Source organism: Anas platyrhynchos, chromosome 6 (genome assembly GCF_047663525.1).
Source record: "Anas platyrhynchos isolate ZD024472 breed Pekin duck chromosome 6, IASCAAS_PekinDuck_T2T, whole genome shotgun sequence".
Taxonomy (NCBI): domain Eukaryota; kingdom Metazoa; phylum Chordata; class Aves; order Anseriformes; family Anatidae; genus Anas; species Anas platyrhynchos.
This window is the reverse complement of record NC_092592.1, coordinates 38545532-38557023: the sequence shown is the minus strand read 5'-3', so window position 1 is coordinate 38557023 and position 11492 is coordinate 38545532. Positions and strand designations below refer to the sequence as shown.

General features: G+C 43.6%; 1 protein-coding gene across 3 annotated transcripts in view; it reads left to right on the top strand.

Moving 5' to 3' along the window:
* The first annotated feature begins 108 nt into the window (after positions 1 to 108).
* C6H10orf90 (chromosome 6 C10orf90 homolog) overlaps positions 109 to 11492 on the top strand; it is a 64242-nt gene continuing 52858 nt past the window's right edge. Inside the window, exons 1-2 of one of the 3 annotated variants that reach the window (XM_072039908.1) lie at positions 570 to 669; positions 2263 to 2391. In XM_072039908.1, coding sequence (XP_071896009.1) covers positions 2346 to 2391 — 46 coding nt within the window. In that variant the 5' untranslated portion in view covers positions 570 to 669; positions 2263 to 2345. Of the gene's footprint in view, positions 670 to 2262; positions 2392 to 11492 lie in introns of all 3 variants that reach the window. The other 2 variants (XM_021274313.4, XM_005022247.5) reach the window with 2 other exon arrangements.

Genomic DNA, 11492 nt, shown 5'->3' with positions numbered 1-11492 from the left:
TCATTACCAAAATATGTGCAAACCCACGTGCGAGCGGCATTCTCGGAGATCTCCTCTTAACTTTGCTTGAGAAGCACTCAGAAACAAAGAGCCCGGCTTCAATATTTAAGTCAAGGAAATGAAACATTCATGTGCTGCAGCGAGATATTGTTGCTGTAGCTGAACCGACCCGTGCCTGCCTGCCTGAGGTTTGGAATGCAGAACAGGATTTATATTCGGGCCGTAAAACCTGCGTTTAGGGACACAAATTCCCACCAATCAGACTAAATAAATCAGCGGGCCCAGGTTTTATCATCACAGATAACCCTCATTAATCCAGCAAGCTTTTCCCGAAGACAAAGGACAAAATGAATTGCTTCATTTGCGCTGCCTGAGCGGCATGCTAATGTGGGGAGGTGGAGGCATGAATAATTCATGGCTCGCAGCCTGAGCAGGCAGCCCCTGGTTGTCCCTGTCACCACCGCAACAAGTGGCGGCCGTCCCATCGCCGTCCCAGCACCCAAATGCCTTCTGGAGGGAGCAAAACCCTCTGCCTGCCCTGTGCCCGTCACGGCCGGCTGGATTTCAAGGTTCAGCCTCGTGCGAAATGGACCCAGGAAGCTCAGTCCTTTGTAACTCAGCTGTACTTGACCATAAACTACTGTTCGTGGAAGGGAGCCGGGTGCCTCGGTGAGTTTGTGAAACTTTTGACGTTTTCTCAAGCTGTTGCAAACTCTTTCCAGGTGATGGTAACTTTAACGTGTCGTGTTTTGCCAGGCTGCCTAAAACCTGCATGCATTCTTTTTGCTTTAAATGATTTAAAGGAGCCTAGGAAGGCGTGCAGAATCTTCAGATTTAAATCCAGGAAATATGTAAACAAGTATCTACAGAACTGACACTGGAGTTACAGTCAAGCCTTCTTAAATTTACTTGTACTGTTTAAATTTTCAAATCCCTGTAGCACACTACTAAAACAAAATATATTTATGATCCAAATTTGATTTCTTGCAGCCAAAACTGAGACTAATGTAACTCACTGTCAAACTGGAAAATCTGAAAGCATGTTTGTTACTCTTCGTAAGGAATTTTGGTTCCTTTCTGTAAGTGTAACTTGTATGGCTGCTTCTTTTTTTTTTTTTTTTTTTTTTTTTTTCAGCTAAAGATATTTCTGATTGGTTTGGGAACAGAAACTGGGGCTTTCCTGCTATTCTTACAATGCACTAACTATTCTGTTGTATCATAAAATAGTTGAAAAATGTTAGTAACTTCCCCTCTTTTTCTAAGGATATAAAGGAGTTATATTTTGCATATAAATCATATGGCATTGATGAAGTAAGTGTAGACTTAATCCTTCATTATAACACCAGCACTTTTTGCTCTACTATTCATTATCAGCCTACCTACCTATAATATTTGTCTCAATTGTTTGCCAGATTTTTGTTGTTTTCTGGTAGTGATACCATCAGCATTTCCTGCGAGCTCTCAGGTAACTCACTACTTGGCACAGTTAAAAAATTGATATAAATAATCAGCTCCCAAGAGGAGAGGCTGTGAACAGGAGCATGAATATGAAATGAATCATAAATAAGTTTTGATTGTGGATAATAAGCTCTTCCTATTTTTATTTGTTTGCTTTTAATTAGATAGTCCAGATTCTGCTGCTTCTACTTTATTTTCTTTGTTTTGATCATAAAAGCATTTTATTTGACATCCAAAAGACAGCCACATTTTGAAGGGATAAAAGTACAGCACAGTGATATCTAGTGCTGACAGTAATTAAATGCCCTGTGTTTTAAACAAAAAAGGAAAGAAGAAAAAAGAGGTGAAAATAGGGATATGTAAGTAACAGGAGAAGTGCAAACAATGGATGTAATCCTGCACTCCTTAATCATGGGAGTAATCCTTATTCACGCAGGTAATCCTATTGGTTTCAACAGACTCACATCAGTAGGTGCAGTAGCATGAGGCCCATATTTTTCCAGGAGATAACGACGCCTGTCTTACCTGGATGTTCTGTAATGTAGTTTTAGCAACACCGTTTTTAGTGGTGTTTGAATGCATTAAAGTGATAATACTAAATTATACTTTGCCAAATGTCTCTTTTGCTTCTAAAAGTGTAAAAGAGAAAAATGGAATAATGCATTAGATGTGTCAGTAAGATGGTACGAACCCAACGTACTTTATTAGAGAGGTGCTTGCAGTAGAATAGCACTACTCACCTTGGTAACTGTATGTGTAGATTATTTTGTGGTACATGAGGTACATAAACTTTGCTTCCTTTAGGTTGGAACACAACTTCAGCATAAAGTCTCTGTGACACCTGATGTCTCATAAAGTACATATGGGTCTCCATAAAAGTGGTGTTGATGAACATCGTTCACCTTTCTGCTATAAAAGAGCGTGGATTTTGTGGTAATGTCCTGTGAATACTGTTGGTTTTTTTTGCTGATACATTCTCTGACCTTGCCAAAATAATACCTTGGGAATAATGCATTTGCATAAACCTTGTGGTGGTGTTACCCCGTGCTCAGCCCAGCACGGCACTTCTGTGCTTTCCACCCCAAGGCTGTGTAGTGCGTCCCTGCAGCCCAGGATAGGGCTGGGGAGCACCTGTGTGCCCTTCCCCAGGCAGTGCGTTTATTAATGAGGGAAAACTAATTACTTAGAAGCTTTCAGTGCAATGGGGTTGAGAAGTGTAAATAGTCATGAGCTACGACTCTGCGAGTCATCAGCCTGTGTTTGTGCTGGATGCCAACCGTGGATATGAAAATCACCCTCCAAACATTGTGGCTGTTGCTGTGTGAAGATGCTTATTCTATGCAAATATTCTCTTGTATGCACCCCAAATGGATCAAAGTACAAATGAAATAAAAGCATAATGGATGATGGTTCCGGATGACATGCAGAACTTGCGCTGAAGTGAAGTTGGTATTTGGCTTTTTGTTGATTGCACTGAGATATCAGACACCTCTGCACAGAGATGTCCTAGAGAAGCAGTTGAATGCTTAGGCTCCATGGCTTTACGGGCAGTGGAGGGCTGGAGGCGATAAAATGACCAGTGCCAAGAGGCTGGAGGGGCAGGCTGGCTGGCTGCTGCCGCCAGGGAAGGCCTGGAGTGACCCTTAGCTGCAGCATTTTTTTTTCCTTACTCCATTCAGGTCCCAGCAGGAGCACTAAGTCTCTCCAGGTAAGTCCCTTTCTGGCCCCTGTCCACGTTCCATGGCAGGAGCAATGTAATTTGTAACCCTTAGAGCACCCTGCAAGCATTGGTTGCACGTTAACTTGGACTTCATAACCACAGTTCTGAGAATATTTTTTTCTAGATCTGGTTACAAAAAAAAAAAAAAAAAAAAAAAAGAAAAAAAGAAGTGCTCTAGATGGCTCAGCTCATTTGGTACCAGTAATCATGTGTGCGGTGATTTGGGACAGCCTGATCTCTTCCTCTGTGCATACAAGCTGTGTATAGGAAGAGGCATTTTCCATAGTCACTGACACATCATTCTCATGCCTTTTTTCGGCTGAGGGTACCCGCGTCTCCTTGCTTCCCACCCAGGACAGAGGGCAGGGGGATGGATAACCTCTGCTGTTTCCTCAGGTCAGAAGCTCTGTAGAGCTGAGCTGTGGGTCTGCACGCTGCAGGTAATGGCACAAACAGGTTCTCTGTGGTTTGGCAGCGTTCCCTCCTTTGTGTCAGGCATACATCGCTGCTCTTTGGGGTGGGGGCAGAGGCAGCACACTGTGGCAATTCACCCCAGCTGCAGGCACTGCTGTGACTCCTCCAGTTCCAAGCCCAAGGCGTGCGTACAGGTAGAGGAAATCTTCTAGTTGTTGTTTTACAGCTGGCAGAGGAAGCAGAAAGACTGGAAAAGCCAGCGTGCAGCCCACACAACATGCAGATTGAGCAACCCTGGGAGTGTGGCCCTGGGAAAGATGAGCACCGGTGGAACCACTTATTTCGGTGGAACCACTTATTTCACTGGTCCCTCGGGTCAGAGCCCTGGAACAAACTTCAGCTGATGTGGCGTGATGTGGTCACTGGCTGTGGAGCTGGAGATGTGCCCCGTGGCTTAGCATGTCCTCATGTTGGGACTTCCAGGTTTGTTGCTTGTAGGACCGTGGGGACAGCAGTGCCACCTGTGTGCCACTGAGTGTCCCCAGTGGAAGGGAGCCGTGAACCACTGCGGATGATTCAGTTTGGTCTTTATCCTTATCAAGAGACCAAACCAACACAACTGCCCTAATTATACGTTTATAGCTGACTAGTAGCTTCTAAGCAACTTCTAAGTGGAGGAGCTGAGCTGCTGTGACTGTACATACTAAACAGGGCCACAGCATAGATGAAACTGCAGTGCATACACTCTAAAAATAAAGGCATTTGCTTGTCCTCCGTGTGTTCCTTTGCTGTAACCCAGCTCTGTGACTGAAGCAGAACTGGAGGAGCAGCAGCACTCACTCTTGTAACTGATCCAGCCCAACCCCAGGCTGATATCCTCCAGGGCATGTTTCAAGGCTGTTCTTCTTTCATACAACATCGCTCTTGCTTCATGTGACATTTCTGTCTCTGTCTCTCCAGAGAGGGAGAGGTGGGCAGAGGACAACCACAACCAAGCCCGTGTGTGTGGTCCCCAGCCCGAACCTGTCTCAGGTTGCAGCCAGTGATGTGTAACGTGCATTCATCATGGTCGTGTGTGATGGTGTAACATGTCAGTCTCACTTCCCGTGTCCTGTAAAATTAATGAGGTGAAAGATTCATCCTCAAGTTTTGAATTGCATGGTTCTTGGGGAAAGTTTGCTTCTTCCTCCCAATGGGCTAATCAGCTAAGGAATTAGCCAGGCTCCTGAGCAGTTGCTGTTGTGTGTGCACCCAGTCGTGACACCTAGTGATGTCCAAGGAAGATTTGATTTCTTAAGCAGAAGAGCAGGCAGGATGCAAGGGAAGAGAGCCCCCACATCTTTCCCGGCTTACTGCAGATGATGAAATCATTCAGAGCTACAGGAAGGGATGCTCTGACCCTGGATGTCAGCCTTATGGATTTAAATGACAACTACAGAAAGGTCACCTAATGGTTGAAAGTAATTGCTATCAGGCAGAACACGACAGCATTTGGAGAAAACTAAGCTGTAAAGTGCATTGAGGGCCACACCACGGCCTTGTCACGTAGACACAGCTGACAAACAAAGCGTCTCCCCCAGGTCTGGATTCGCTATAGTAAATGAGTAAAATACAATGATCTAAAACTATTTCACAGCCTCCAGAAGGCGTGCTAACTACAGCCTATAGTACATGTTGCTGCACAGTGCTGTGAGTGTGCCCAGCTGGAAGAGTGTGTTCATTTTCATTCATTAGTTGACAGTGGTGTCTTCAAAACAATCTCTGGCATTATGAGCAGTAAATGATGGGATGGTGTGCTTATAAAGGTTAAAATATTGGATTTTTACTATAACTTGCTTATGTTCAGAAAAGCTACGTTAGGATTATTATTAGGCACAGGAGTTTCCCCCTAACCATTACAGTCATGAGCAACTGCTGGGAAGTGTCTGATATTGCCATGGTTTGAGGCCCCAGTGAGAGATGTGTTATCTTTCAACCAAGTCTTTAATTGTTTCCTGAGTTGATAAAAGAGTTAATCTATCACTGGCAAGATTTTCACTTCAGTTGTGGGTGAATCTTACAACATCTTTCTGGTTGCTGTCAAAGGCAAGAGATCTGTGTGAATTACTGTGAGTAATACTGTGCTGTTTTTCTGTAGCAACCATTTTTTGGTGTTTTCACATCTCTTGGCAACACATTTCTGCAAGCTTTGTTCTTGTGAAATTATGGTTATGATCTGCTCCTCTGGCACGTCTGGCACCTGAGAGTCCACCAGGAGCAGCTGGAAAAGTCCTGCACAAATGCTGGTAGCCACAACCACTTCTGAACATGCACGAACTTTCTTCTGCTCCCTGCAAAGGATGCAAAGCCTCCCACTAAGTGTTGTATCCTTGTTATGGTGCTTTATCATTAATAATTACGGTCCTGCATAGGGATGTGTCACAGACAATTAAAAATATGTCTTTGTTGCCAGTATTTAGCCCTTTCCTAATGATCAGATTGTCAGTATATGCTTTGTAAGAGACAGAGGAGGAACACACACATAATAAACAGTGACAAAATTAACTATTGACAATTATTTTGGTAGCCTGTTGGAAGATGAAGAACAGAATCAAGAGAATATATGTAGATTTTCCCTTGTAGCCTAAGCCTGGATAAACATGTGAAAACATTTCCTGATTTGCGTGGCTGTGAATGAATCTTTTTGAAGGGAGGGGAACCCAGTGAGTCCTACCTGGCTGAGACTGATAGAAAACACCCGAGGATGTGTAATACTGGAGCGGTGTCAGGCTTTATCAGACCTAGGCTGGGAGATAAGGAGGGGTGTCCTGAGCCCGCACAGCACTGATGCAGAGCTCCTTCCATGCAGCGCTTCAGCCAGGTAGGTGGAACGAATGCATTCACAGCTGTCAGACAGTCGTGCATGTAAATCCTGCCCATAGCTCTTTTGTGTAGCTGGGGCTGGTTTGGCAATGAGTTTAAAATGCCATTTGGGATTTTTTTCCCCATTAATATCAGGCTTTAACAGGCAAAGTTCTCAGAAGGAGAGCACTTTTTTTTTTCCCGTGTTGTCAGGTTTTGTTAACGGATCACTTTTCAGGCTGAATTGTTCTGAAGGCAAGGTTTAATCAACAACTATGTGGCTGGCTCGTGCTTTGCTAAAATGTGGTTCAGCTGTCCTTCTCCTCATATGACTGAGTGAATGAAAATGAGAGACCCATTAAAATGAAGGCGGGCAGTCACCTTCATTAATAACACTGCGCAGTACTGCGAAACCACCTGAAAGTCAGTCTGCAGCGAGGTTCAGTGCTAGCTGCAAAAACAGCACAACATTGCTAAGCACAATTTCAAGAAGAAAGGACTTAAAGCAAGGAGATTTCATGTTTGTTTCCTATATCAAGAGCTGGATGTGCATGTTGAATTGGATACAGGGTACTCAGGGTATGATGCAGCATTGAGGGCTCTGTGGATATCTCTCCTCTACGCTCCTTTCGATAGTTGGGGGAAGATACAGAACTTAATGGGAGGAAAGAAAAAGCTGCCTACCAGAATGGACACAGCAAATTGTTAACTGCTGCTTCAGATTTAAGGGGGTTGCTATGGTTTCTTTTATAAAAAACTGCCAGCCATGGCACTGAGTCCTGCAAACAATGCTGCACGTAGGTGTACAGAGGTGCATCCATCACACGTGCAGCACCCGCCCGCGCGTGCCGTGTCGAGGCAGCGTCCGGCACGCTGCTGGGAGCTGGGCATCCTCAGGCTCCCTCCCTTCCTCTCCTCCCCTTGGGATTAAATTGTTCCAACACACATTGAAAACTGCCCGGTGGTAACAGCCTTGGCTTGCTGAAAAGTTCAATGCATAGCAGGACATTGCTAAAACACCCAAACTTATTCCCCTGCCATCTTCTCCTCTTTTTCTTATCTCAGATTTCTGAATTTCTTAATGCTGAAATTTTTTAGGGCAAACGCTGCTTCCTTCCTTTTTTTTTTTTTTTTTTCTTCTTTGCCTGCACAGTGCCTAGAACAACAGCTCATGACCTAGTTCTGTCTTTTAATTGCTACTGCAATATGAATTTTAATTCCAGCCAGAGTCCAGATGTATTGAGGATATGGAGCACGTGTTGGGGCCAGTGCCATTTATCTTGTAGGCCAATGTTTCTCAACCCTTTGAATTCAAGGAGTCCTTAACCTTTCTGAAAAATGTTTAAATCATCACTATGTATTTCACTGTTTGGTGATGAGAAATGGAGATAACAACTGTTAATCTAAATGCTAATATGTGTTTTCTTTTACAACTTAGCTTGTTTCACTGTTCTTTAATTTTGAACTAAAAATATTATTGGGGATGAATGTGAGCCTCCAGTACCCAAGTGAACAGGGCCACAGGTACTGATAATTTCTGGGAGGTCATCCTATAGGTAGGGAACCCAGCTTGTAGATACATTTTTATTTTTTTTTTCATCCTTTTCAAACCATTTTTGATGACTTATGGACATTGGTGGTACAAAGAGAGTGGGTCAGTTCTGAAATATGGGTATTGTGCATCTGGTGGAGATCATAACTCGACGAACGAGGTATTAGATTTAGCATACTCCAAAAGATAACTTTTTGGAACAATTTAAACTTTGCTTACTTAAAGGACCTTAGACTTTATTTACTTCTCTGTGCTTTAGAATAAACACTGGCTACACTGAGTGCATTCTGAGCATCCCACAGATTTCCTCTATCAGCTGACATTTAGCTGTTGTGCTTAGCTAAGAATTCCCTCTCCTCTACTGAAACGGGTGGTGATGGCAAGTTATCAATATGTTTTCTACAGACTGCTCCAGAGAGGGCTTAATTTTAATCATTCTGTAATTGCAACTTGTGACAGATGTAGGAATCCTCCGGGAGGAAAAAAAAAAAATACACATATAAAAATGTAAGCTGTTTTAGGTTAGATTATATCTTGAATGCTGGGATCCCCTAGTATTCAGTCAGCACAGAAGTGTAATTGTTCATCTTAAGGAAACTGCAAGATGGAAAAAAACAGCACTTTCTGATGTACACACAAGCGTGCCTTACCCAGAACATGCACATAGCAGTCATGTGTGAGAAGAGGATCCTTTACATTATGGCAGTGGATGTAGAAGGCAGAAAAGAAGATACAGTGATACCCTGGAGAGGCAGAGGAGGAGAAGAAATCTCAAACAAGTCCTGAAATGTGACTCAGAGGAGCCCAGGGACAGGCAGAGCATGGACACATCTGGGCTGAGCATGGTCTTTGAGAAGGCACATGGAGAGGGGCCTTACTTTCAGCATCACAGCATCCCCATACCCAAAATCTACCCACCAGACCCTGATGTTAGCTAGCCACTGCCAAGCAAAAATTTAAGAGCAGGCACTTTGAATTGTTACCAGAGTGATGTATTATAGATATGATGTATAATGCAACTTATTCTCACAGTAGACATAACATTACTGCCATATATTATTAGTGATATTTGATGTATAATGCAGCTATATTTAATTAGCTAACTAAAATGCATTTCCTGCCAAGGAGATGGTGAGCAGGAAGGGAAATCACTTTCTTGGAGATATGCCTTATAGCAGGGAAAAAAAGAAAAAGGAAAAAAGAAAAAAAAAAAAAAAAAGGAAAAAAAAAGTGAATAGTGCAATCTGAGAGACAGAAATTTAGTGCATTAATGCCCAAGACCCCCCTGTGGTACCTTATAGCTGAAATTTCAGAACACAAACCAGCAATTTAGCTGTAAAATGAATCTCTCTAAAAGGAAACCTGAATGTAATCACATTCTAGAACAGCAAATTCAAATTAATCTAGAAGTTAAGAGTAAGATAGCACAAAGCCTCTCCTAGTGTTACTTTTGGGAAAAAGGTTCCTCACCCAAAGGGCTGGGGACTTGCCTTTAGCACACATTCAGACACAGCCCATGGAGCTATCAGTGGTACATCTCTACCTCTAGCATCCCCTTGATGCCCACCCTCACAGTGTCAACGTGAGATCATTAAAGAAGGTTTGGTTTTCTCTCTGTGGAGGCAGGACACCGGGATTGTTGGCCAGCAACCCATGCTGGTCTCTCAACTCATCTTCATGTGGGTGCAGCAATTTCTATGCCACCACACTGCCCAAAGCCAAAATCTGCCTCGGCAGCATAGCATGCAGAGCCCTTCCCTGGCAGCTGAGCTCTTGCAGTCGCCCTCGCGTACATCTCTCCGGTGGGACACGTGGGCTGGGTGTGGGAGGAGGATGTGGCAGATGAACCCAACACCGCTGCAGGTCCCTCTCCTCTCACAGGTGGGAAGATGAAAGGGCTTCTAAATGGGTCTCTGAGCCATCTTCCATAAAAACAGGGAGCTTTCTCTTGCTTAGGGCAACTGGCACTGCACAGGGTATGTGTGTGGGGAGTGCCCCAGGTTGGGAACCCCAAATGTGGGGCTGGCAGGTTGAGGCAGAGGGCAGAGCTGTTTTGGTGGCTCCCACTGGGTGCTCGTCCAGCACACAGAGCATGAAGCCATGCCCCAGGTCTGAGAGAAGCCAAGGACAGGAAGGAGTGAGCAGAAGGAATTTCCAGCTGGGGAGGTTGGGCCCTTCCAGCCCTCCCAGCTGATAGATGGTCAAGGCAAGGTAGTGCATAACGATTTGGTTTTAATCACATGTGCTCATTTACTGTCTGGGTCTCCAGCGTGCAGCTCTGCCTCTCCCTCACATCTCAATTCTGCTTTATTAATTTTAATGTTTCTTCTCTTCCCCTTTGTGCTCCTCAGGTAGCAACAGTGTTTTTGCTTGTTTTCGGAATCCAGCAGTAATATTTCCTGAGACAATTCATTTCTTTAATTTGTTGTTGTTCCGGTGCCCAACGCTTCCCGCTCGTGCAGAGCTCTCCCCGGACTCGAGAGCCTCTCTGCAGTACGTGCATCTTCAACACAGTTCATTTTAATCAGAACTCCCGGAACTCTGTAATACTTCAGGCCAATTTCTACAGTAAATCTGAACGCATTCGACACAAACATGTGCAGCCGGTGATCAGACTTAATTGCCAACAGTTTCACACCCACAGAATCCTTGCTTGACTCCACATTCCTGGAGACCCATCCTTCCCGGCACTGTTTCCAGCAGGAATCTCTCAGTTGCTAGGAGATGGAATTTTTTATGCACTTAAACATGAAATATTTTTAGTGTGAAGTGGAGAAATACCCATAGAGTATTCTTATGAATATTTTTCTGTATGAAAATGGAAGGACCAAAATGCAGTGAGAAGCAAATCTCTAGAGGCTTGGAGGCCAGGTTTGGTACAGGTACAACCCAGGCACTCAAAATATCGCTTGAGCCTGTGTCTGCTGCATTTACTTGGAGCTCTGACAATTACAGGTTGTCACAGGAGACTTCCACTTCTACTCCTGACTCAATTACCAAGTCTCATGCTTCTCGTAATATTACCATTGCTGTAAATAAAGTCAAATCATTCTCTGCTTTCTTTACCATTCTAAGGAAGAAGGAAGTGGCTGGCTTCTGGCAGCTAGCATCAAATTGAACCTAAGCTGCAGATGAACTCTTGGTTGCATTTGAATTAAATATCTTCTCAATAAATTTGTGGTTATTGATGCATAGAGTTTAAAAAGCAAAATCTACCATATTTACTATCTGTTCCAAAATTCTCACTAAAAGTTCATCTAGTACAAAAAGGCAAAAAATACCATGTGTTTAGATACTCTAAATAATTTTACAGATGAGAATCCATAGTAGACACAGTACTTTAGCACACCATCAGATTATGTAGAGTGTTACTTTGCTTTCCATAATGCACTTTTTCCTTATTCAGCCTAATACTTGTTTTCCTTTTTGCGTGTTATTACATGCTGAAAAGATGTTTACATTAAGCTGTTCGTGACTCTTGGTCCTTTTCCTAAGTGATTAGCTGAT